General features: G+C 46.5%; 1 protein-coding gene across 1 annotated transcript in view; it reads left to right on the plus strand.

Moving 5' to 3' along the window:
* Positions 1-1,702: 1,702 nt before the first annotated feature.
* The window catches only part of Ephb1 (EPH receptor B1), a 440,603-nt gene continuing 417,509 nt past the window's right edge, over positions 1,703-24,796 (plus strand). Inside the window, exon 1 of the mRNA XM_074060049.1 lies at positions 1,703-1,983. Coding sequence (XP_073916150.1) covers positions 1,926-1,983 — 58 coding nt within the window. The 5' untranslated portion in view covers positions 1,703-1,925. The remainder of the gene's footprint in view (positions 1,984-24,796) is intronic.

Genomic DNA, 24,796 nt, shown 5'->3' on the forward strand with positions numbered 1-24,796 from the left:
TTGATGTTCTGTACCCCCATCCCAATCCAGCCCTGTCCTCTAATCCTCCTACCTGTCCCCTGCTTCCTTAACTCTTCTTGCTGCAGAGTACTTTAAAAACAAAACCCATTGTAGGCACCTAATAAAAAAAATGTGTGGTAACAGAGGTGAGGTCTGAAGCCCCATCCCTTGGCCATTTGGTACTTCTCCTCCTGGGTTTTAAACTCCCAGACCAAGAAGAGTAGCTTCTAAGCTTCATCATGCACCAGAATCAGTCGGGAAGGAGGGTCTATAAGATCACACTTGAGGGCCACCCTCACCCCCCACTGAGTTAAAACTTTCAGGGAAAAGTCCTAGGGATCTGTGTGTTTAAAGAGTTGAGCTGGGAATTCCAGTATGCGTTGGAAGATTCTACCAGGGCTCTCTTTGGATCCCTGTACTTGGTGGGATGCAAAGGCCCTCTCAGGTGTGATATTTTACAGCTAGATAATAGCCAGATCTGGAAGGGCCACTCAGTAACCCCATCAGAGATGCAACAGGGTGGTATAAGTGAGAGGGACCTGAAGAGATGGGATTTGGGAGGAAATAGAAGGTAGGGAATACAATTCAGGTCATTTTAGTTTTGCAAGTAAACATCTAGTGCAGTGCTTGCATGCAGTAAGTGTTCAATAAACAGAAGTTGTTTCCAGCACAATTTGTTTCCTTGCATAATTATTCTCCAGAGTCCCTTATACCACCTGACATGTCACTGCTTGTTTATTGTAAGCTTCCTCTCTACTCCCATGTGTCCCTATGTACAGTAAATATCTGCTGAATAAGTGGGTGAGTATATGACCATATACTCATGAGCCTTCTTTGTCTCTCCATAGCTGGCTGTGTGACTCTCAGTCTTCTTCTGCCAAGGCGCTCCTCTGGGGGCAGGGCCCCATGTGAATACTCACAGAATGCATCTCCATGTGAGCAAGAAGGCTGCTGGGGGCTTCTTAAGGAGAAGAGCTCCAGGAGTTGGATAGGAAGCATTCCAGGTGCACTGGGTATGCCGGGGCAGCAGCCATAGATTCTCTAAAGGGCATTCACGCACTCAACAGACTCATGCTATCACTTTCCACCGCCAGGCACAGTTCTGGAGTAAATAAAGAAGACTGAGACCCCATCTGAATAAAGGGAGGCCCACACTAAACAAAACTAGAAGGTGAAGTGCTACAGAGAGTAGGCACAGGGTACCCTGGCCGCCGAGACCATGAAAGAAGACAGGTTTGGTTATTTAAAGCTCTTCCGGCCCTGGGTGGGCCCTAAGAGCAAGGGCCTCTTGGATCCTGGCTTGGGCTGTTGGGGCGGGCTGGTGCGGTTCTCCGAGCGCACCACGAGGGGGCGCCCTGACCACTTCTAGAGCCTTCCCAGCCCTCCCGCACAGCCTTGCAAGCAAAACTTTTTCTTAAACTAACAATGCCAGTGTAAGGAGGTGCTCGCGCCTGATTGGACGGGGGAATTTTGCAGGTTTGATTCCTTGATTGGACAGGAGGTGTTAGGGGTGGGGAGAGAGCTGATGGTGGGGGATCCCGCTCCCTCCCCCGTCAGTCTGGCCGGCTTCGTCCTCTTGTAGGCTCCGCTGTAGCTCGCAATGTGACACCGGGACGCACCCGCTCTCGCGCGCTCTCCCAGGCTCGCTCTCCCTCGCCCTCTCGTTCACACACGCACGCACACACCCACCTCTCCCATAAACACACACACACACATGCACACCCACATCCACGCGCGCCCGCACCGCCCCACGCTCGCACACTCCCGCCCACGCCCACGCCACGCTCCGGGGAGTCAGGTCCCGGCGAGAGCGCGAAAGGATACGGAGAAGCCACCCGCTGGGAGCGCAGCGGCTCCCCGGGACCCCGCTCCCTCCCCGCGCCGCCGTCTCGGCTCGGGCTCGGCCTTGGGGCCGGCGGCCGGCGATGGCCCTGGATTGCCTGCTGCTGCTCCTCCTGGCGTCTGCAGTGGCCGCGATGGAAGGTAATGTACCTTTCGCGGCGCAAGTTGGCGGCTGGTGGCTGCCACCTCGGGGCCGCCGCGCACCCGGCTGGCGGGGCTTCTCTGGCTGCTTCGCGTTGCCGGCATATCGGAACCCGAGGGCAGAGCTGTCCCGGAGCCTTGGCTGCCGCCAAGCGCGGGTCTGGGGCGGCACCCGCCGGCGCGCCCGGGGCCGGTTCTTGGAGCCCGCAGCTGGCTCTCAGGGTCCCTAGCGTCATGCCCTGGCGCTCCCTGACAGTCCCATCCTCTGCTTCTCAGGCTCGGAGAGCACGAATCCCGCTGCATTGCGGTGCAAGCTCCTTAACTCCGGGCGGACTGGACACTGGGGAGGAAGGGGCGCCTCAGGCCACCAGGCCACTGGACTACGCACGCCTGTTCGCTCCCTTTCTATCCCGGGCGTGAAGGAGCTTCCGAGCGACCGCGCGCATCCTCGTGTTCCCCAGCTTGCAGTCAAAGGGCTCCTGGACTTTGGGCTCGGAAAGCAAGCATTGCATGCGGGTATCCAGAGACGCTCTGTCCCGATAACCCGCAAGTAGCCACCGAGGAAAAGGGGCCTAGTTGACTGGTGGTGCCCTGCAGTTTCGCAAGGTGCATCTTACGGGGTTAGGAGGCGCGAGGTGGACACCTTCATGGCTTATTGACCCTTGCAGCAGGGGTGGACTAGAGTGAGAGTGGGTCCCCTCTAAACTCGCCCACCCTCCCCACGGTCCCAGAGAGGAGACTTGGCGGTTAAGAGCCCAGGGGCAGAGAAACGTAGCCTCGACTGTGCCTCCGGCTGGTGGCAGGAAAAACACGCTCCGAGGACACCGCGCCTGGCGCACCCGGGAGCCCAGGCGCTCAGCGGCGCCCCGCGAATCCCTGTGGGAAATCCCTGCCCGGCTCCCCGCCTCCCGCCCTCTTCCCCCGCCCCCACTCTTCCTAGCAGAGCTACGGCCACCGCCACCTCCAGAGAGCACAGCTCCGCGGGAGAGCGGAGTTGGAGTTGCCCGGGAAGAAGCAACTCTGGGGTGATGAAGCGCTGCAGCCTGCTTCGCAGCCCCATTTACAGAGATCTGTCGCTGGGTGGATTGGGCAAGGGGACTCGGCACGAGAGGGTCACAGGTCCTGACTCGTGCATTGCGTTCCCATTGGGAAGCTCGGTCCGGTCCGATGGGTTGCGGGTTCCTCGAGATACCGTAACTCGTGGAAACTTCTCTCCCTACTCCCCCCTCCCCCGCCTCCCAAACACTATGGTCCAGCAGCCTCGACCCCTTTGGAAAGCGCTGCCTTCTTCCGCGCGAAGCTGAGGGTTTCGGGGCCCTGAGACTGGGCTAAAATGCTGTAGCCCTTGAGCGAAGACCACCACCTCCCATATTCGCTCTGGTGGCGGCGCGGGGGTGCGGCGGGCGGTGGATCCTAGAAAGCTCGCTCTTGCTTTTCTTAACGTGGCTTTTTGTTTGCCCTCCACCTCCCGCTGCCCTGTCAGACTGTGGTCTTTGTGGGGAGGAGATGGCTTTTGGGAAAGATCCGGGAACTGGAGCCGTATGGAGTGTGGTAAAAATCCCAGTCCAGGGATGCTTGCGTTTGACTTGTGGAAAGACACGTGCAGAGGCAGTTGAGACAGAATGAAAATTTGGAGGGGCTCTATACCCCCTAAATTGGGCAACAAAAGCTAGTGCAAGAGCGTTTGAAATCAGCGATGTCAGACTTCAGCGTAGGGGGTGGGTGGGTGTGTGTGTGGGGATGGCATCACGCCTGGTTGAGGCTGGTCTGGCTCTCACTCTTTGCTCCCCAGGGGATTAGGGACTGGATCTGGAACAACAGATGTGTGTCCACTTTGGGTAACCTGGTTTTCTATCTGGGTCCCCATACATGAAAGAGGGGCAATGCAAGCAAGTGAGATAGTTTGGAGTGCAAATGCGTGGAAACAAACCAGGCGTCAGGACACAGTCAGATTCATCTTTCGATCCCTCTTTGGATAACCAGTGTGCCTGCTTGACTGGATCTGCTTATGGTTGCCATTGTGCGGGAGCCCTGTCTGGTGTAAAGGGCCTTGTCACCCAGGCCTGCTGGTGCCACCTACCTCTGAGCTGTGGCCCTTCCCTGTGTGTACGGGAAACTTTGCTGGTTGCCTGGCTGGAAGGGCTGAAAATCTCTCCAGCAAGGGTTAAAAGAAATACCACATTCAGCAGAATATTAAAGCAGACCCTCCATCCCTGCTTAGCGAGGAGGGATAGAACACACCATTCACTTCTTCCTTTCCTCCAATGAACACAGGCAGGTTCATTTTCTTCTCTCCACACACACAGCCCTTCCCGCCTGCCTGGCTGGGTTGGGGCCAGCGTCATTTGGTTTGTGATGAGTGAGGAATAATTATCAGAAGAGAGGATCAATGAGTTGCCTACACAGAGAGCAGGTCCCTTTCAAACTCTGCTGTGGTTCAGGGGTGCCTCTCCTTGTTGGTTTCAGCCACTTGGGTATCTGTCAGGTCTCTGGGGGGAAATTTCAATAAGATCTTGTCACCCGGCAAGCAGCAGGCAGGACCTCAACTCAGGCCAGGTTAGGGACAAAAGAACAGTGGCAATCATGGACCAGGTGGAGAGATGTGACTAGAAGAAGGCAAGTCCTTATGTGACCTATGCCTGCAAGGGAGGAAAGAAGGAAGGAAGGAAGGGAGGGAAGGAGGGAGGGAGGGAGGTGGAAGGAAGGAAGGAAGGAAGGAAGGAAGGAAGGAAGAGAGGAAAAGAGGGAGGTATGAAGGGAAAGAAAGTGGGTGTGTCTAGGACCCTATTCCACCCAAAGTCTGGGTGGAATAAAGGAGGGAAGGGCCAGAGGGGCGGGGGTGGAGGGCTCTAATTCCCATGCCATTAGGCAGGAAGCTGGTTGGCTTAGTGTGGGAAACCCAGACTGAAAGAAATCTCCCCTTCCCTCCTTTTCCCCCTGCCCCTCCTCCGTTTCCAGCTGGTTCTTTTCTGTGGGGAGAGAGATGTTGCTGCGGGGAACAGGCTCCTTGTTTTTTAAATTCTATTTTTAGAGAGCAGCAAGACAGGCTGTGGAGGCAGGGGTGGTGACATCTCTGGCCTTCTGGACCCTCAGCCTCCTGAGAGACACCTGCTTCATCAAACCGCTATCTTTTCACCCCCACTCTGTGAGCAACTTGAGAAGCGGCTGCTACTGTTCATGGAGGGAACACAAGCACTTGATTGTCTAAGCTGCCCCTTGGCTTGTACCCTCAGGACGGATCTAGAGACCTGGGCTGCTCCCAAGGTACTCCCATAGTGGCAGTGACATGCTGGGTTTGCAGCAGACCCTCATGCACAGAATGGGGCATCTCTGGACCAAGGATGTTGGTCCTTTGGGGGCCAATCTGAAAATATTAACTGCTCATAGTATCCTTCCAGTCCCATATCCTGTGTCTATGGAATAACCATGCATCTCCAGGTGGCCTCAGTGTGTGGGACACTGGCTGACCAGAACACCCCTCTTCTATGTGGCCCAGAGTGTCACAAGTGGCTGGGCCCTCCTGATCGTCACATATATTTGCGTAGATTTCTCAGGGCTTGACAAGAAGTGGGTTTTAATTGGGCACTACTGATATGTGAATACATGACTGAGTTATTGTGTTCCCTTTGTGACTTGCTCCACCTTGAAATGCTAGGGCACTGAATTCCATTGTACACGTTGTATGTTACAGGTTCATGACGGAAAAAAAACAAGCTGAGACCAGGGATCTTCTGTAGGTCCCCAAGCTAGGCAGTGAATGGCTGTTTCTGCATTTTTTTTTTTTTTTTGTAAATATCTGTTTGCTGTATGTGCCTCTGGTTTGGGTGTCCATGGGTGTAATGTGAGCCTACAAGCAGTAGTAGGTTCCAAAAATTTTTTGAAAATGTATTGGAAAAAGGGGCTGAAGATGTAAGTCAGCAGTAGAGCCTCTGCTGAGCAGGTGGAAGGTCCTGGGTTCGACTCCTAACACCACAAAAAAGAATCTGATAAAGAAAGTAAATTTGAGAAAATTCTGCCCACCAGCTGATTCTGTTTTCTGTGCACCATGGAAAGTTCAATGTTACTCATTATTTGTGGAGGAACCCCCTGAAGCCACTACAAGGTAGGGCAAAGTCCTGGTAATATAAGCAACTGTAGAGCTCCAGCCAGCCCCTGGTCCAGTATAGGCCCCAACCCCATCAGGAACCTCCTGTGCTGGTGGATGGAGCAAGGCTCCCATCATATAGTGATGCCCTCAGCATCAGGAGGGTCTGCCCAGCCATGTACGATCCTGTTTCAGCCCTTCCTGCCTTTTGTCCACCTGTGCCACCTCAGACCTTAGAGCCCCTGTTCTGATTCTGACTGCAAAAGGATGGATCCTAATTACCAAGATGTGCTTTGGGGAAAACCCATGAAGCAGAGGCAGACTTTGGCTCCTTATTTAATTCTACCCATCAGGAAGTAATCTTTGCTAAAAAAAAACCAAATTGGATCAAAGAAGGGTGGTGCTGGGGGATGCAGGGTAGTACTGGGGTCCATTCCTCTGGGTCTAGCGTGTGGACCCCCTGCTTACCGGAAACTGTCTGTTGTCTCGTACCTTAAATGAATTTCATGAGCTTGGGTGATAGAAGGAGTTGAAGGGTCAGGAATGGATGTGGCCACAAGGATGGGGCTGTAATCAACTAAGTTCTTAGCAGCGTTCAGATTCCCACGTGTTGTGCTTGTCCAGCATGGGCAAGGGGTAGAGGCAATTTTGAAAGATGAAAGATGGGCATATCATTGCAGGCAGTGGTTTTCAGATACCAGGAGTCCTACAGGCACCTGGGCATCTTGCTATATACTCCTTTCCTAACCTCCCTCCCCCAAATTTAGCAGATATGGATAGATCCTGGGAATTTGCCCTTTTAACGGACCTCCCAGGAGATGGTGATGTAGGTGCCTCCTGGAAGCACTTTCTAGGAGAATGCTTCTAAACTAGATTCAGTCAGAAACCCCGGCAGGTCTAACCTCTCTGCCCTACTGAGTCGGAATGACCTGGGCACCTGTATTTTTAACAAGGGGCTCCGATGATTCAGATGTAGGCAACTTGTCACCAGTAAATATGGAAATTGCTGGTGACAGCTGTTCTAGGAGCTTAAATTAAATTAATTCACTTAATCCTTAACCACAGTCCAATCAGGTAGTTATTATTATTATTATTATCGAGACCTCTCCCATGTTTCAGAAGAAGATTGAGGTGCAGAGCACTTAAATTCGATAAGGTCACGTGGCTAGTAAGTGGCAGTGCCTGGATTTGAACCCAGGCATCCAGATTCTAGAGTCTGTTTTCTTTCCCTTGCCACCTCACCCCACCACTTTTGTAGGCTTTGAAGGAAAAGTTCAAGACAGCCTGCACTTATGGGTGGGAAGAGTTCTGGTGCCAACTCAGCCACTGGTTGTTGGGTATTCACTTACTAGAGCCTCCAGGTTTCCATGGTCAAGGGAGAAGAGATGAGTAACAAATCTCAACACGTAAGATCAAGCACTGTTTTCTATGTAGCTCCTTTCTTGCTCCTTCCTCCTATCTCCCACCAAATTCCTACCCTATACACACATAGGTATGGGACTGCCGACTTGGCCAGCAGCATGACTTCCTATAAGGAATCTCGTAGAAGACTGGCATCCTTGCTCCTCTCCTTACCCTAGCCAGCCCTCCCAAAGAAGAAATAACCCACAGACAAGTGTCCCCAAGGGAGATGGACTGAGCACCCTATGCATTCTGAGGGCTGTTGGAGGAGCACACAGGACCCGTACCTGTCCACACTTGACCATCAAGAGCACATCTCTCTACCTGGATTCGAGGAGTCTGCGTTCCTTTGGAAGAGCTCTCTTTATTTCTCCCTGTTCTCCACTAGCCACTTAAGCAACCTGAATAGTTCTATTAGATTTCCATGTCTCCAAAGGTGGTGGAGAAACAGAGCATTAGATATCTGCCCTTCTGAGGAAATTACTGTAATAATAAAGTAATGCCTTGGGAGAAATTTCATATTTAAAAGAAAAATTTTGCACGAGAAATTCCTCAGCTTCTGCTGCAGTTTCCATTTTGATTGTAGCTGTACAGTGGGGCCCTTGGGTCAGAGTGTTTGTCCCTAAGGTGGGGACATTGAGTGACCAGCTCAGGGCTGATGTCTTAGAACCACCTAGCTGACTTTTGTTGATCACAGTCTCTGGGAGCTCAGAAGGGGGAACACATCTTCCAGGGAGGCTGAAAGGCAGGGGGTTGGTTCTTTGCTAACAGAAACCCCCTTGCCATCTGATCTAATGCACTGGAAACAGGCAGGTGAGCGATACCCATTATTCCCCCCGCCCCGTGCCTGTTTTGTCATTGTTGAGTCAGGCTGGGGAGGGGACATGATGTAGAGACAGTAGCAGGGGCTTGTGGTTGAAGCACACTCTAATGTGGAAAAGGTGATAGAGTCAAGGGAATTGAAAACTGTAGACCAAGTCCCACGTGGGGCATTGATCCATGGTGAATTGAGGGTGCAGTGTGGATCCTGACAAGTTGTTGGGGGCTCTGTAGTGGGCAGTTCAAGGGCTAATTTCCAGGCATCTGAGATGTGTGATCACCACCAAGGAGGGCCTCTGCCTAGTGATCTCTATGAGGAAGAGCATGTTCTAGGGACCTCCATGGGTCAGCAGCAGGTCAAGTCCATGGGACCTGATGCAGACAGCATGGGGCCATGGTCTCCACTAGCCCTATGTAGAACCATCTGCCAGGTGCTTCTGAGTGCAACTGGCTGTTAAGTTTGCCTCTGACTCTGTGAATGAGAAGGTTTCATTACCACAGTCTAGCAAATGGGTGTATTGATTCATGCTACCATGCTCCAAGCAGGAAACAAACCCATTTTATTCTCTTGCTCACTCACTTTCCTGCAAGCATGAGGTGTTACCTATGGAGAGGATGCCCCGAACTGAAAACCTAGGACCCTTCGTTACACTATAATGACCCTGTTGGTGATGAAAGCTTCAGGATGACATGCTTGCTACAGGGAACAAAAGGTGATGGAGAAGTCCCTGCCTCCCCTCTATTGCCAGTACAGGTGATGTTTCTCCAGGTCAGGTGGAATCCAGCACTTGCAGACAACACCATTAGCAGCTGCTTAAGGAGGCTGCTCATGGAAACTTCCCCAGAGTTCCCAGTGGTAGAACTGGGCCAATGCAGAAGCATAGAGGAGATTTTCTGAGAATTGCCAGGGCTTATTTCTATAAGGATTGCACGTGAGGCCCCAAGTCTCTCATTTCTCCCCTCCCGCTTTCTGGTAGCAAGTGACAAAATGACTGATTTGAATTTAACCTTGGTGTTCTGTTTCTCCATCCCCCAGTGGAGGTGATAATGAGCAGAAGAATGGGCAGAGGCAGGTGGCCAGGAGGGGAGGGGGCAAGCTAGGGAGCAGGGGTCCAAGGCTGTAGTCTGATGCTAACTTCCAAGGTCTAGGGACTGATTCTGGGGCTGTGTAAGCTTACGGGAGACAGCAAGGGGTCTGCTCACCTGCACGGTCTTCACATGTCAGAAGCAGACTGGAGACCAGGGTTAGGGAAGAAGAGAGACTACAGAAATCCTTCAGCTTGGCAGCACTAGAATCAGGACTAGACTGTGCTCCTGTCCACCCACAGAGCATTTGCTGCATGTGCTTACTCTAGGCCCTTAGTGTTTCTCTTCCATTTTCCAGGGGGGAAGCTGAGGCTTGCAGAGTTTAATTGACTCAAGAGCCAAGCTTCAGGACATGGTGTTTCACACCTGTAATCCCAGCTATTTGGGAGTTGGAGACAGGAAGATCTCCAGTTCCAGGCCAGCTGGGGCAAAGTTAGTGAGACCCTGTCTCGGAAACAAAACACAAAATAAAAGGACTGAGGGAGAGCTCCCGCGGTAGAATGTTCTTACCTAGCATGTAGAGGGCCCTGGGTTCAATTCCCGGTATTAGGAGGAAATAAAAGCACTGCGATTCAAACCAAAGTTTGGCAGACTACCTCAGACTCTTCTCCCAATTCAGTGTCTTTCCATTTCACATTGCTTATATGGGGATTATTTTTAATTTATTTAACATTTTAAAAAATATTGCTTATATGTGAAAGGAGTCATTTACTCCTAGTCTGGCCAGGTGCTATCCAGGATACCAGACTGGTCCCCTCTGTATCCACGCTTGGGTCCCCATGGCCAGCCCTCTTCTCACTCTGTAGAGCCATTCCATCTGTTCAGCAGCTGCAGAGAAACCTTTTTCCATCTTGGTTTGTGGGTTTCTGCTTGTCTGTCCCGTGAGCCTGTCACTACTGGTTTCTTTTGGCTGCATGTCCTTCTGCTCTGTTCTTTGGAGTGCTGTGGTGCTTGATGGTTACAGTGTGGTACCTGTGCCAGGATCTTGGTGCTGGGGTAGTGGTGGGGAGGGGTGGCCATCAAGACACTGTGCAGGTTTCTTGGGGCTTCCTCCGGAGGCCTCATTCCAGCGGAAGGACACGCGGCAGATGTTCACCACACCATAGATGCCTCTCTGACATGTTCCCTGTGGACCTTACTCTGCCTATCCTGGCCTGAGCCTGCTGATTTTTTTTTCCAGTACTGGCGTTTGAACTCAGAGCCTCGCACTTGACAGGCATGTGCTCTACCACTTGAGCCACACCCCCAGTCCCTTTTGCTTTAGGTTATTTTTCAAATAACATCTTGAGTTTTTGCCCAGGATGGCCTCAGCTCATGAGCCTTCTATCCATGCTTCCCGAGTAGCTGGGATTATAGACATACACCACCATACCTGGCTGCATGCTGATCCTTGAGTGTTGGCTATTCTCAGCCATCTGGCCAGCTGCAGACTCCACAGCTTCAGAAGAAGGTGTCAGTCTGAGCCTCAGCTCCGAGTGTGGGAGGACACATGGGAGAGTGGGAGGAGAGCGACCCCTCACTGGACATTTGCCGGTCCCCCTTGGGACCATGACTGTGGAGAGGGCTGAGCTGGAGGACCAGGAATAATTGCAGGTGGCTTCATTGACAGTGACAGCAGAGAGAATGCCTTATCTGTGAGAGGCAGCTGGGCCCTGCAGTTAATTGTTCTGTTGTTTTCCTCTTGCTATTTTTCTAGCACATCAACATAGGACCTTTGCTCTTGTCTTTCTCATTGACGATGATGCTGGAGCTGGGAAGTGAGCTGGGGGAGAGGGAAGAGGCCTCATTCCAGGAGGTTTCATAGGAGTTTTTATGCCTGAACTCTGTACTGGCTGCTTCTAGGCTGTTTGCTCCTAAGGCCATAGTCACAGAACTGGGAAGTCTCTCTGATGTGCTCTTGGCTCTTTTGACAATGCATGCAGATGCTCTGAGGTCCAGGCTACAAGCTGTGGGGGGCGGGAGGAAGTGGTACCAAGAGCATCAGAAATTCATTGAGTTTGGGGGTGTGTCACGGGCTGGGAAGGCACTGCTCAGAACTTACATTGATTGTCAGACCATACCTTGGTACTCAGTTTTATCCTGGCCACCACATATGTGAGTTCCTTGCTGGCTCCCCAGCCTTCAGGACTGACATAAGCCCCTCTTATCACCTGATCCCTTCTCTCCTCCCCTCCTTCCACCCAGTAGCACTGCCGTCCCCAGCTCTGCACAGGCACACATGTACACACCTTGGGCTCCACTTTCTCTATTCACTCAGAGGTCCACTTGACCTTCTGCTCCCATGTGCCTCTGGGAATACACTTGGCTTGCTCTGTTGTGTTGCATTTCTCACTGATGTTTTCTTGGCTAACCCTAAATTAACCTTCAGAACTAACTACATCGCTCACTTCCTACTGGAAGTCTTCCTCTTTTGCCCCAGGCAGGATTAGATGGCCGCCACCGCCTCCCTCTGTGGGAGTACCTTCTCCACAGGTCTGTAGTTATGTGATCATTTTGTTGGGTAGCCCACAGCTCTGGGAAGGAGGATGGAGCTTAGCACAAAGGACATAAGAGGAGGTCAATAAGTTTGTGTTGACTTAAAGAATATGAAGAAAGAAAAGACCAGATGAATACTTAACAACAGAATCATGTCCTGTGTGGTGGTTTGAAACATGTCTGCAAAGTTTTTCGTACTTCCCATAAAAACTGTGGTGCTCATTGAATATGGCTTGGCCTTGCGTTTCACTGTAATGGTAATGAATAGAATATGACAGAAGTGAGACCGTGTAACTTTGAGGATGAAATCATAAAAGATGACAGAGTTTCTGCCTGGGTCTCGGGAGGCATGCCCTTGTGACCCAGCTACTCTGTCGTAACGAAGCCCAGGTGATAGGGAGAGGCTACATAGATATCCTACGCACAGCTCCAACTCAAGTCCCAGCAATAAATCACTGACATAATAAACAGTCTTCAGATGGCTGCAACCCCATCCTTCCATCCATTCTTGTTTTCTCTGAGTGGGGAGAGACAAGATTTCCTCCTAAGCCCTGTCCAAATCTCAGGTTCATGAACAAAATAAATGTAGTCATTGTTGAAAAACACTGAGTTTTGGGTTGGTCTGTTGTGATAACTGGAATATCCTAAGAGAAGTAGTAGAGGAAAAATGGTTTAGAAAAAGCTAGAAAGAGACTTTAGGGAAAGCAGGGAAAGATATGGTATCACACTTACTTAATATTTAACAAAAACCTGTTAACCTACTGTGTGCACAGAAGAGGGAATGTTCAGCCCTCAGGTGCTTACTTCCTACTGGGGGATGCGCAGTTACTAAGATCAATATTGTGTAATATAATATCAGGTCAGCTAGAAAGGGAACAGGCAGGTGATATGATTGCAAGGGCTGGGTGCAGGCTTGGGTATCTTAAAGTGGGGGAGGGGATCTCTCTCTCTCTCTCTTTCTGGGAGTGTTTGAAGGGCAGCCTTAGCAAGCAAGAGAGGCTTAGTGTGCATGGGGGATAGATTTTGGCTTGACTGTCAAATTCTGTCCTGTCCAACTGAACCAAGTTGGAAGAGATTGCCTTAAAAGGTGGTACAGCCCATCTGTCCTTGGGGTGTCACATGAGGGCTGAGCTACTCCCAGGTTTGAGAGCCCACATTCTTCAAGGGGCAGTAAGGAGGGGGAGCAGAGAGGCAGAACTGTCCGCCTTACCTCTGAGCTGGCAGCTTCTTGAGTGCTCACTTGGACACGTTTACTGAGCATCTATGTGGGAAGGTGTACTTGAAACTGAGAGTATGAAGATGAAGAAGGCAGCCTTAACTTCAAGGAGCTCACTGATTAACAGACTGGTGGGGGAGACAGAGCCTTGCAAACTACAAGCTGAAAGAGGACATTTGAGGGACGCTTAGACACGATGTAATGGTTACATGTCAGCTGCTGGGAGAGGTCATGCTTTTAATGGAGAGGAGTTGGTGAAGGACCGCATGTGTGCCCAAGTGTGCAAGGGAGGGAGACAAGGAGAGAGAGAGAGAGAGAGAGAGAGAGAGAGTTTGTCTGTGTATGTGTGTGAGTGAGAGAGACACAGAGACAAATGACAAATTGTGTGTGTGTGAAAGAGACAGAAAGACAGCGACAGAGACTGTGTAAGAGACACACTTACATTGTGCGTGTGAAGAGAAACAAAGAAAATGCATGTGAAAGAGAGACGTGGTCAGTGGGGAGTGGGAAAGAAAGGAGGGAGAGAGGAAGAGACAGTGTCTGTGTGTGTATGAGAGAGAGGGAGGAGGAAGGGAGAGAGTGGAAGAAGAAAGGAGAGGCTCCTTGGCGGAAGCCATTCCCACTCTCTTGAAGTCCTGCCTCATGAATGTGGACCTCTAGGGCTTTCCATCTTACTTACTTTTGCCAAAAACTTTACCCATCAGCCATATCTTTTGGTTGTAGAGACAGATGATCAACTTGAGCTGGAGGAAAACAAAGAATAGGAAGTGATTACTGACACTGGTTATTATTAGACAGTTTGGGACCAGATTTATGATTATATCTAGAAACAGCACTGCTGTCTCTGAACTCAGTCTGCCATTTTTCCCTCCTTAGCTGTGTGTCTGTACAAGCCAAGGTCCTGGCAGAAAACAGACGGCACTCTCAAAGGGTTAATAGGGTGAGTTTAATGAAGAAGCTCTCTGCAGGTGTATGAACAGCATTAAGTGAGGATGGGGATGTGTCTAGGGGTTGGCAGCAAAGGGAAGCCATTACTCTCTGAGGCCATCAAGACCTGGTGAGAGGTGTAGCATAGGAGAAGCTCTCCTGACAGCAACTACATGGAGACAGAGGAATACAGTTGTAAAGGGGTGGGGAGGAGGCGTTGTATTTTAACTCTTTCTCTTCCACTTACTCATCTCCTACCAGCCCCTCAAACTGAATGAATAGGCAGGGAGCATGGACATCTTGTTGATGCAGTTCACAGGGTCCAGTCTTCTGCAGCCCTTTTGAAAGGAGCAAAAAAAAGGTGGGGAATGGGTCTGAAGGAACAAAAGGAGAATAATCAGCACAGTCATCTTGTGGACTTCATCCTCAGGCAGGCTCTCCCACGAGATGGTCTCGTAGCTGCTGGCAGCCTCCAACTTATATCCTCCTGAAACTTTAGCTGCAAGATAAATTCTCACTCCCACTAGCTCTAGTAAAAGCCCTGAAAGTTTTGTCCCCTTGGCCTCCCTTGGGTCCTGAACCAGGCTGTGTCCTTAGGATAATGGACAGGCTCGGGTCACATGACCACCCATCCCTACAGCTGGCAGGGATGGGAAGATTAGCTCTGACCCATCTGAGCTGCCTGGCCTGAGATGGGGAGGGCTGGCTCCTTACAAAAATGTCAGAGTGCTGATATCAGAAGAAGCAGAAATGAATGCTAGAATGTTAACTACTCTCTGGCCCCTGGTTCCTGGCAAAACTGAGTTATGGAGCACAGTGAGGGAGATCATATATGACAATAAAGGAAAGGAAGTGAGCTCTAGAAACCAGGAGGTGGCTATGGCAGTGATGTCCTGGTTGAAGATGTGGGAAAGACCAGGGAAATGGAAGTTGATAAAAAGAAAACCCAGGAAGGGAAGGCTGGCGATAGCTGGGTAGGCAGCTTCTTTCTTTTCATTCTTTCCTTCTTTTTTGGTGGTGCTAGGATTTGAACCCAGGGCAAGTATTCTGCTGCTTGAGCCATACTTATAGCCTTTTTATTGCTTTAGGTTGTTATTATTATTATTATTTTAAATGGGGTCTTGAATTTTTGCCTTGGGTTAGCCTGGACCACAATTCTCTTATCTACAGCCTCTGGAGATACTGGAACCATGCCTGGTTTATTTGTTGAGAAAGGGTCTTGCTAACTTTTTGCTTGGTCTGGGCTTGAACCACAGTCCTTCTGATCTCTGCTCCTAAGTAGCTGGGATTACAGGCATAAGCCAATATGCCTGGCTAAGCAGCTTCTTTCTTGATGAGGATGTTGCTTGAGCTGTGAAACTCAGTGATGAGCAGGTAGACTGCAGGGTGTTTGGCTGAATGTGAATTTTAGACTTAGGTGTCTCAACTCTACTCTGAGGGAAGAGTTTCTACTGTGAGGCAAGGTGAAAAAACAATGGCCAAGAGCCCTAACTTCTCACTGCAGCCTTCTGGGTTCCAACATAGACAGCTTAATCTTGCATGCGTATTGAATTCTCAGTGGAGAGCAAGAATGAAAGAAATGCAACCTCATAGGTACAATGAGGTGACTCATTTCTTCTCTTTCTACCATTGTCAACCATGTCTTAATCTTACCAATAATTTCCATTTTATAGCCGAGGAATATTTATTCAGTTTTCTAGCACTCTCTTCCCCCTAAGGTTTTGAGACTTGTATAAGATGGCAGGTCTTCAAAGTCTTGCATACTCCTTTCTGCCTACCTTAGATGTCTCTTTCTCAATTGAGAGAGAGGTATTTAAAATTTGCTTAGAGTTCCTTGGAGGAAGACTATTTGCTTTTCCAAGTTCCCTGCTCTTGGCTCCAACTTTCCTCTACTTTCAGCCAAGCAGAAAAAGAGCAGCTTTTTCTTTTTCTTTCTGTAAAACACAGTGACACAACATTGGTGCTCTGCGTGAAAAGCTGCTTTTCTTTTCCTGATCGGGAGAAAGTAATTTTCTTTTCACTCACCTGACTAACTTGTTCAGAGCATCCCCTCCTCACCCTGTTCTGATAGCTCACTGCTAAGTGTTTGCCGATTTTATTTGCATCTCAGTGGTTCCTTGGCAACTATCTTGCCCTCAGGATTGGTACAAAGATGCTTTCTGACAGACTAGCTAGGGCCTCATGTCTCTCTTTATGGTGCCCGTGTTACCAAAATTAGCCCTGTCCAGACATGAGGCTCCTTTACCCAGAACATCATATAGTCTGAATTATAATACCATTACTTCTGGCCTTATCTGAGTGTGAAGACTTATAAGTGACCCATGCACTGAAATGCTGCCCCCTCCAGATAATCCACTGGCTACTGAAATCTGTCCTCTAATGTAAGTTTTCAGACAGAGAATCACAGATTTCAGCATTAGCGGGGAGTCCTGTCTTAGGATGGGCAGTGCAAATTAAGTCTGTTATGTAGATTTGACATCTGAGGGTCAAGAGGTGATCTGACTTCCCCAAGGTCATGCAGACAACTGAAACACCAGGGAGAGATGAAGGCTCCAGCATTGCTCCTTCCAGGTCCTTAGCATCCTGCTGACAGTGACCCAAAATTGCCAACTATTGTGAGCTTTCAAAATAAATTTAAAGAAAGTTTTTAGACCCAGGAAGTTTCACTTCCTATCCAAGAGCACACGAGTAGCTGAACCAGTGAACAGTGTCAAATGTCTTACCTAGTTTTTCTGGTCTTAACAGTTGCCGTTTTCATTCATGGGCTTGAGGGCATGTGTGGACAGGAGTAGCATGCGTGTGCCTGTGATCGAGTAGCATGTGCACATGATATGCACAGACAGTGGCACTGGACCATTTAGCAAATTAGAAGATTCTGCCCTGAGTAGGTGGTACCGCTTTTGTAACAGCACTGGGCCTCCACAGTCAGGGCTCATTGGCACGGAAGAACCTGGTAAATGAAAGTTGCTATTCAGAAAAGGACAATAAGAACAATGCTTGTTCTACAGTGGGACTGACCTTTGCGACTTCCACTTCACGTTGTTATTAAATATCTGGGAAAGACTGAAAGAACAATTATACTATTGTCATAATGCATCAGCTCACAAAGCAAGTGTTCCCAAGGAGGCACTGGCTCGGCTAAGCTTGACAAAGCTGGGGACTCGGCTCCAGTGCTTAATTTCTTCTCATTTAGAAGTTGTCTTCATTACTTAACACCTGCTAGAAACAACAAACGGATGTGCTGTGTGCAGTTCTGCCACCGAAGGCTCCAGATAGGGACAGAGAGAGAAAATGTCAGGAAGGGAAGAGTGAAGTCCTGAATTTCTGTTCATCTGCTGCCTGATCTGGGTGTACTCTCCTGATTGTAACCATCTTTAGGCATATACAGTCCAGGCTTAGCAAGGTGCTGGTACCCAGGGGTCCTTGTGTCACTTGCTGAGCTGAGGGAGGTGAAGGGCTGGCTTTCCTATGAAGGGATGGTCTGGGAAGAAGGACGCAGGGCCTGTGTGGCTGAGCTCTCCTTTAGACATTCCCTTCTAGCCTGCACTTCCCATCTAACCATGGGGACAATAGCACCCACCACATAGGAAAATGTCACAGTTGGGAATTCCACCTTTGGGCCTAGGGCTGGGGCTTTGTCATGAGGTTCTTTAATCTAAAGCAGCATTTCTCAACCTTATTCTCATAGACTTTTGAGCCCTTAAAGAGCCTTTTTAGACCTTTTGTCTCACTGCCCCATGCTGTGAAATGCTAATGCCACACATATCCTGGACAACTGTTTATGTACTGAGGCCTTTGGCAGGCCACAGCCATTATAAAATCTAAGATGTTTTTACTCTTCCTCCCTGCTGAGAATCGGGTTTCATTCCGGCTGAGAATGCCCCATCTAAATGAAATAGCCTGGTATCAACTTGGTCAGCCCTCTGCTGAGTTAGAGCAGGGCTCTGCACTGTCTACTTCCTGGATCACTTTACCCAGTATGGCACCAAAGGATGTCCAAGAGGCCCCTGCTGGCCAGGTATTAACTCTTTAGCTATTGGATCCTGAATAACCCCCTAAAAGGGCTGGGACTCAGGTCTAACTTAGGGCCTTCCACCCTCTTTCCAGTGTGGGCAGAAGTGTCCCTGTATTTTAACAAGTGTGACCAAGTAGGCATGTACTTGCTGAATATACTGGCCCAAAGAATATGAATATAGTTTCTTGAGTCTGGGTCCGTTCTTTGAAAAGATAAGCTTTCTTGAGGTGTAATTTTATGTGAAGTTTTCAATGGACAGTTCCCTGAGACTTGACAAATGAATGTAGTCATGTAGCCACCATACAAACACAATAGAGGAAATTCTTACCACTCTGTTGTTTCTTTGCTGTCATTCTTCTATCCTCACTCCTGGCCTCTGGCAATCACTGATCTGATTTCTCCTATTGTTTTGCCTTTTCTAGAAGCTCATATGCATGGAATCATGTAGTATGTAGTCTTTCTTGGTTTGACCTTTTTCACTTAGCATAACGTTTCTGTGATTCATGCATGTTACTGCATGTATTAATGCTTACTTTCTATTTCTTTAGTATCCCATTACATAGATATATCACAATTGGTTTCTCCACTCAACAGTGGACAGACCTTTGCTTCTAGCTTCTAGTTTTTGGCTTTCATCAATAAAGTTACTGTGAACATTTCAGTACTAGGTATCATTATTTTTTTGGGTAAACACCTGAAAGTAGAAATACTGGATAAGATGGCAAATGCAGGTTTAATTTTAAGAGACTGCTAGCCTTTTTTCCAAAATGGCTTTTGCATTTTGCATTGCACCAGCAGTGTATGTAACTCCTAGTTGATCTGCATCCTCACCAACAATTGGTATTGTCAATCTTTTTTAAATTTAGTCAATCTGGTGGGTGTATGATGGCATCTTATTGTTGGTTTCCATTCTTATTTTCCCAGTGACTAATGATGTGCTGTTCTTGTGCTTATCAGCTATTCATATGTATTATTTGATGAAATGGATATGTAGATTTTTTACCCATTTTTTCCTCAGTTGTCTGTCATGAGTTCACTTCCAAAATGGATGGCTGTTTTTAGGTATCAGAATGACTCCACCCCCGCCTGGCAATTTGTGTTGCCTTGATATGCTGAGAAAATCATAAATTGGTACCTGCTGGATTTCATTCCTGAGATTGTGTTTGGGTGAGTCTTGATATTCTCAACAAAAATGGTTTTCAGTTATTAGGGAAGAGGTATATCCCTGCCTGGGATATAGGTCCCTGTCAGGACCTTGGAAGTGGGCTTGTGTCATGGGAGTGTGTGGTCCTTAACAGGAAACTAGAATTCAGATCTCATTACTGTTTATTGCCATGTGTAACCTCTAGTTCCAGCCTTATCTCTTCCATACTCCCACATATGAAAGAGGGGTGTATAGTAGGGGCTGCTGAGCCTCATGGTGGCAGTAGCAAAAAGCAGGTGAAAATCCCTAAGGATTTCTTTTTTTTTTTTTAAATTTTTATTTTATTCATATGTGCATACAGTATTTGGGTCATTTCTCCCCCATTCCCCTACCCCCTCCCTTACCCCCCCTTACTTCCTCACCCTCTTCTCTCCCCCCACCCCCTTGTTACCCAGCAGAAACTATTTTGAACTTATCTCTAATTTTGTTGAAGAGAGAGTATAAGCCATAATAGGAAGGAACAAGGGTTTTTGCTAGTTGAGATAAGGATAGCTATACAGGGCATTGACTCACATTGATTTCCTGTGTGTGGGTGTTACCTTCTAGGTTAATTCTTCCTGATCTCACCTTTTCTCTAGTTCCTGGTCCCCTTCTCCTATTGGCCTCAGTTGCTTTAAAGTATCTGCTTTAGTTTCTCTGTGTTGAGGGCAACAAATGCTAGCTAGTTTTTTAGGTGTCTTACCTATCCTCACCCCTCCCTTGTGTGCTCTCACTTTTATCATGTGATCAAAGTCCAATCCCCTTATTGTGTTTTCCCTTGACCTAATGTCCACATATGAGGGAGAACATACGATTTTTGGTCTTTTGGGCCAGGCTAACCTCACTCAGAATGATGTTCTCCAATTCCATCCATTTACCAGCGAATGATAACATTTCGTTCTTCTTCATGGCTGCATAAAATTCCATTGTGTATAGTTACCACATTTTCTTAATCCATTCGTCAGTGGTGGGGCATCTTGGCTGTTTCCATAACTTGGCTATTGTGAATAGTGCCGCAATAAACATGGGTGTGCAGGTGCCTCTGGAGTAACCTGTGTCACAGTCTTTTGGGTATATCCCCAAGAGTGGTATTGCTGGATCAAATGGTAGATCAATGTTTAGATTTTTAAGTAGCCTCCAGATTTTTTTCCAGGGTGGTTGTACTAGTTTACATTCCCACCAGCAGTGTAAGAGGGTTCCTTTTTCCCCCGCATCCTCGCCAACACCTGTTGTTAGTGGTGTTGCTAATGATGGCTATTCTAACAGGGGTGAAGTGGAATCTTAGTGTGGTTTTGATTTGCATTTCCTTTATTGCTAGAGATGGTGAGCATTTTTTCATGTGTTTTTTGGCCATTTGAATATCTTCTTTTGAGAAAGTTCTGTTTAGTTTACTTACCCATTTCTTTATTGGTTCATTAATTTTGGGAGAATTTAGTTTTTTAAGTTCCCTATATATTCTGGTTATCAGTCCTTTGTCTGATGTGTAGCTGGCAAATATTTTCTCCCACTCTGTGGGTGTTCTCTTTAGTTTAGCAGAGAGTTTAGAGTTCTCTTTTGTTGAGCAGAAGCTTTTTAGTTTTATGAAGTCCCATTTACCTATGCTATCTCTTAGTTGCTGTGCTGCTAGGGTTCCATTGAGAAAGTTCTTGCCTATACCTACTAATTCCAGAGTATTTCCGACTCTTTCCTGTACTAACTTTAGAGTTTCAGGTCTGATATTAAGGTCTTTGATCCATTTTGAATTAATATTAGCATAGGGTGATATACATGGATCTAGTTTCAGTTTTTTGCAGACTGCTAACCAGTTTTCCCAGCAGTTTTTGTTGAAGAGGCTGCTATTTCTCCATCGAATATTTTTAGTGCCTTTGTCAAAGACAAGTTGGTTATAGTTGTGTGGCTTCATCTCTGGGTCCTCTATTCTTTTGCACTGGTATTCATGTCTGTTTTTGTGCCAGTACCATGCTGTTTTTATCGTTATTGCTTTGTAATATAGTTTGAAGTCAGGTATTGTGATACCTCCTGCATTGTTCTTTTGACTGAGTATTGCCTTGGCTATTCATGGCCTCTTGTGTTTCCATATAAATTTAATGGTAGATTTTTCAATCTCTTTAATGAATGTCATTGGAATTTTGATGGGAATTGCATTAACCATGTAGATTACTTTTGGGAGTATCGACATTTTTACTATGTTGATTCTACCAATCCACGAGCATGGGAGATCTCTCCACTTTCTATAGTCTCCTCAATCTCTTTCTTCAGAAGTGTATAGTTTTCCTTGTAGAGGTCGTTCACATCTTTTGTTGGGTTTACACCTAGGTATTTGATTTTTTTTGAGGCTATTGTAAATGGAATTGTTTTCATATATTCTTTCTCAGTTTGTTCATTATTAGTGTATAGAAATGCTAATGATTTTTCTATGTTGATTTTATATCCTGCTACCTTGCTATAGCTATTGATGGTGTCTAGAAGCTTCTGAGTAGAGTTTTTCGGGTCTTTAAGGTATAGGATCATGTCATCTGCAAATAGGGATATTTTGACAGTTTCTTTACCTATTTGTATTCCTTTTATTCCTTCTTTTTGCCTAATTGCTCTGGCTAGGAATTCCAGTACTGTGTTGAATAGGATTGGAGATAGTGGGCATCCTTGTCTGGTTCCTGATTTTAGAGGGAATGGTTTCAGTTTTTCTCCGTTAAGTATAATGCTGGCTGTAGGTTTGTCATATATAGCTTTTATAATGTTGAGGTACTTTCCTTCTATTCCTAGTTTTCTTAGAGCTTTTATCATGAAATGGTATTGGCACACACAGGAAATTAATGTGAGTCAACTCCCTGTATAGCTATCCTTATCTCAACCAGCAAAAACCCTTGTTCCTTCCTATTATGGCTTTTACTCTCTCTACAACAAAATTAGAAATAAGGGCAAAATAGTTTCTGCTGGGTATTGAGGGGGTGGGGGGAGAGGGAAGGGGCAGAGTGGGTGGTAAGGGAGGGGGTGGGGGCAGGAGGGAGAAATGACCCAAGCCTTGTATGCACATAGGAATAATAAAAGAAAAAAAAATAGAAAAAAAATGAAATGGTGTTGGATCTTATCAAAGGCTTTTTCTGCATCTATTGAGATGATCAAGTGGTTTTTGTCTTTGCTTCTGTTAATGTGGTTATGTTTATTGATTTTTGTATATTGAGCCAGCCCTGCATTCCTGGGATGAAGCCTACTTGGTTTTGGTGAATGATCTTTTTGATGTGTTGTTGAGTTCGTTTTGCCATTGTTTTATTGAGAATTTTTACATCAATGTTCATTAAGGAGATTGGCCTATAGTTCTCTTTTTTGGAGGTGTCTTTGCCTGGTTTTGGGATAAGTGTAATACTGGCTTCATAAAATGTGTTTGGAAGTTTCCTTCCCTTTCTATTTCATGGAACAGTTTAAGGAGGGTTGGTATTAGTTCTTCTTTAAAGGTCTGATAGAATTCAGCAGAGAATCCATCAGGTCCTGGACTTTTCTTTATGGGGAGACTCTTGATTGCTGCTTCATTTCATTTTGTGTTATAGATCTATTCAGGTGATTAATATCCTCTGGTTTCAGTTTTGGATGATCATATGTATCTAGAAATCTGTCCATTTCTTTAAGATTTTCAAATTTATTTGAATATAGGTTCTCGAAGTAGTCCGATGATTTCCTGGACTTCCATGGTGTTTGTTGTTATCTCCCCTTTTGTATTCCTGATTCTACTAATTTGGGTTTTTTCTCTCCTCATTTTAGTCAGGTTTGCCAGGGGTCTGTCGATGTTGTTTATTTTTTCAAAGAACCAAGTTTTTGTTTCATTAATTCTTTGTATGGTATTTTTGGTTTCTATTTCATTGACTTCAGCTCTTATTTTTATTATTTCTCTCCTTCTATTTGTTTTAGGATTTGCTTGTTCTTGTTTTTCTAGGAGTTTGAGATGTATCACTAGGTCATTGATTTGGGATCTTTCAGTCTTTTTAATATATGCAGTCATGGCTATAAACTTTCCTCTCAGAACTGCCTTTGCTCTGTCCCATAGGTTCCGGTAGGTTGTGTTTTCATTTTCATTAACTTCCAGGAACTTTTAAATTTCCTCTTTTATTTCATCAATGACCCATTGTTCATTAAGCAATGAGATATTCAGTTTCCAGCTGTTTGCATGTTTTTTGTCTTTACTTTTGTTATTGAGTTCTAGTTTTATTGCATTGTGATCAGATAGAATGCATGGTATAATTTCTGTTTTCTTATATTTGCTGAGGCTTGCATTGTGCCCTAGGATATGATCTATTTTGGAGAAGGTTCCATGGGCTGCTGAGAAGAATGTATATTGTGTAGAAGTTGGATGAAATGTTCTGTAGACATCAAGTAGGTCCATTTGATCTACTGTATATTTTAGATCTAGGATTTCTTTATTGATTTTTTGTTTGGATGACCTATCTATTGATGATAATGGGGTGTTAAAGTCTCCCACGACCACTGTGTTGGAGTTAATATATGCTTTTAGGTCCTTCAGGGTATGTTTGATGAAATTGGGTGCGTTGACATTGGGTGTATATAGGTTGATAATTATTATTTCCTTTTGGTCTATTTCCCCTTGTATTAGTATGGAATGTCCTTCTTTATCTCATTTGATCAATGTAGGTTTGAAGTCTACTTTGTCAGAGATAAGTATTGCTACTCCTGCCTGTTTTCGGGGGCCATTGGCTTGGTAAATCTTCTTCCAGCCTTTCATCCTAAGCCTATGCTTATTACTGTTGGTGAGATGGGTCTCCTGTAAGCAACAAATTGTTGGATCTTCCTTTTTAATCCCTTTTGTCAAACGGTGCCTTTTGATGGGGGAATTAAGTCCATTAAAATTAAGTGTTAGTACTGATAGCTCTGTGGTGATTCCTGTCGTTTAGTTGTCTTAGTTGTTTGAAGGTTTGATTGTGTGTACCTAAGTTGAGGTTACTCTCTACTTTCTTGCTTTTTCTTTTCCGTAGTTTGGTGCTGCCTATCTTTTCATGGTTAAGTTGTGTTTCACTTTCTGTGTGCAGAATCCCTTGCAGAATCTTTTGTAGTGGTGGCTTTGTGGTCACACATTGTTTTAGTTTCTGCTTATCATGGAAGACTTTTGTTCCATCTATTTTGAATGATAGTTTTGCTGTGTAGAGTATCCTGGGGTTGAAGTTATTTTCATTCAATGCCCGGAAAATCTCATCCCAAGCTCTTCTTGCTTTTAATGTTTCTGTTGAGAAGTCTGCTGTGATTTTGATGGGTTTACCTTTGTATGTTATTTGTTTTTTCTCTTTTACAGCCTTCAATATTCTTTCTCGGGTCTCATTATTTGTTGTTTTAATGATAATATGCCGTGGAGTAGATCTGTTTTGATCTGGTCTGTTTTGGTGTTCTGGAGGCCTCTTGCATCTGTATGAGAATAGATTTCTCTAGATTTGGGAAAATTTCTGTTATTATTTTGTTGAATATATTACGCATTCCCTTTGCTTGCACCTCTTCTCCTTCTTCAATGCACATGATTCTCAAGTTTGGTCTTTTGATGGAGTCAGTGAGTTCTTGCATTTTCTTTTCACAGGTCTTGAGTTGTTTAACTAATAGTTCTTCGGTTTT

The sequence above is a fragment of the Castor canadensis genome, chromosome 17 (genome assembly GCF_047511655.1).
Source record: "Castor canadensis chromosome 17, mCasCan1.hap1v2, whole genome shotgun sequence".
Classification (NCBI taxonomy): Eukaryota; Metazoa; Chordata; class Mammalia; order Rodentia; family Castoridae; genus Castor; species Castor canadensis.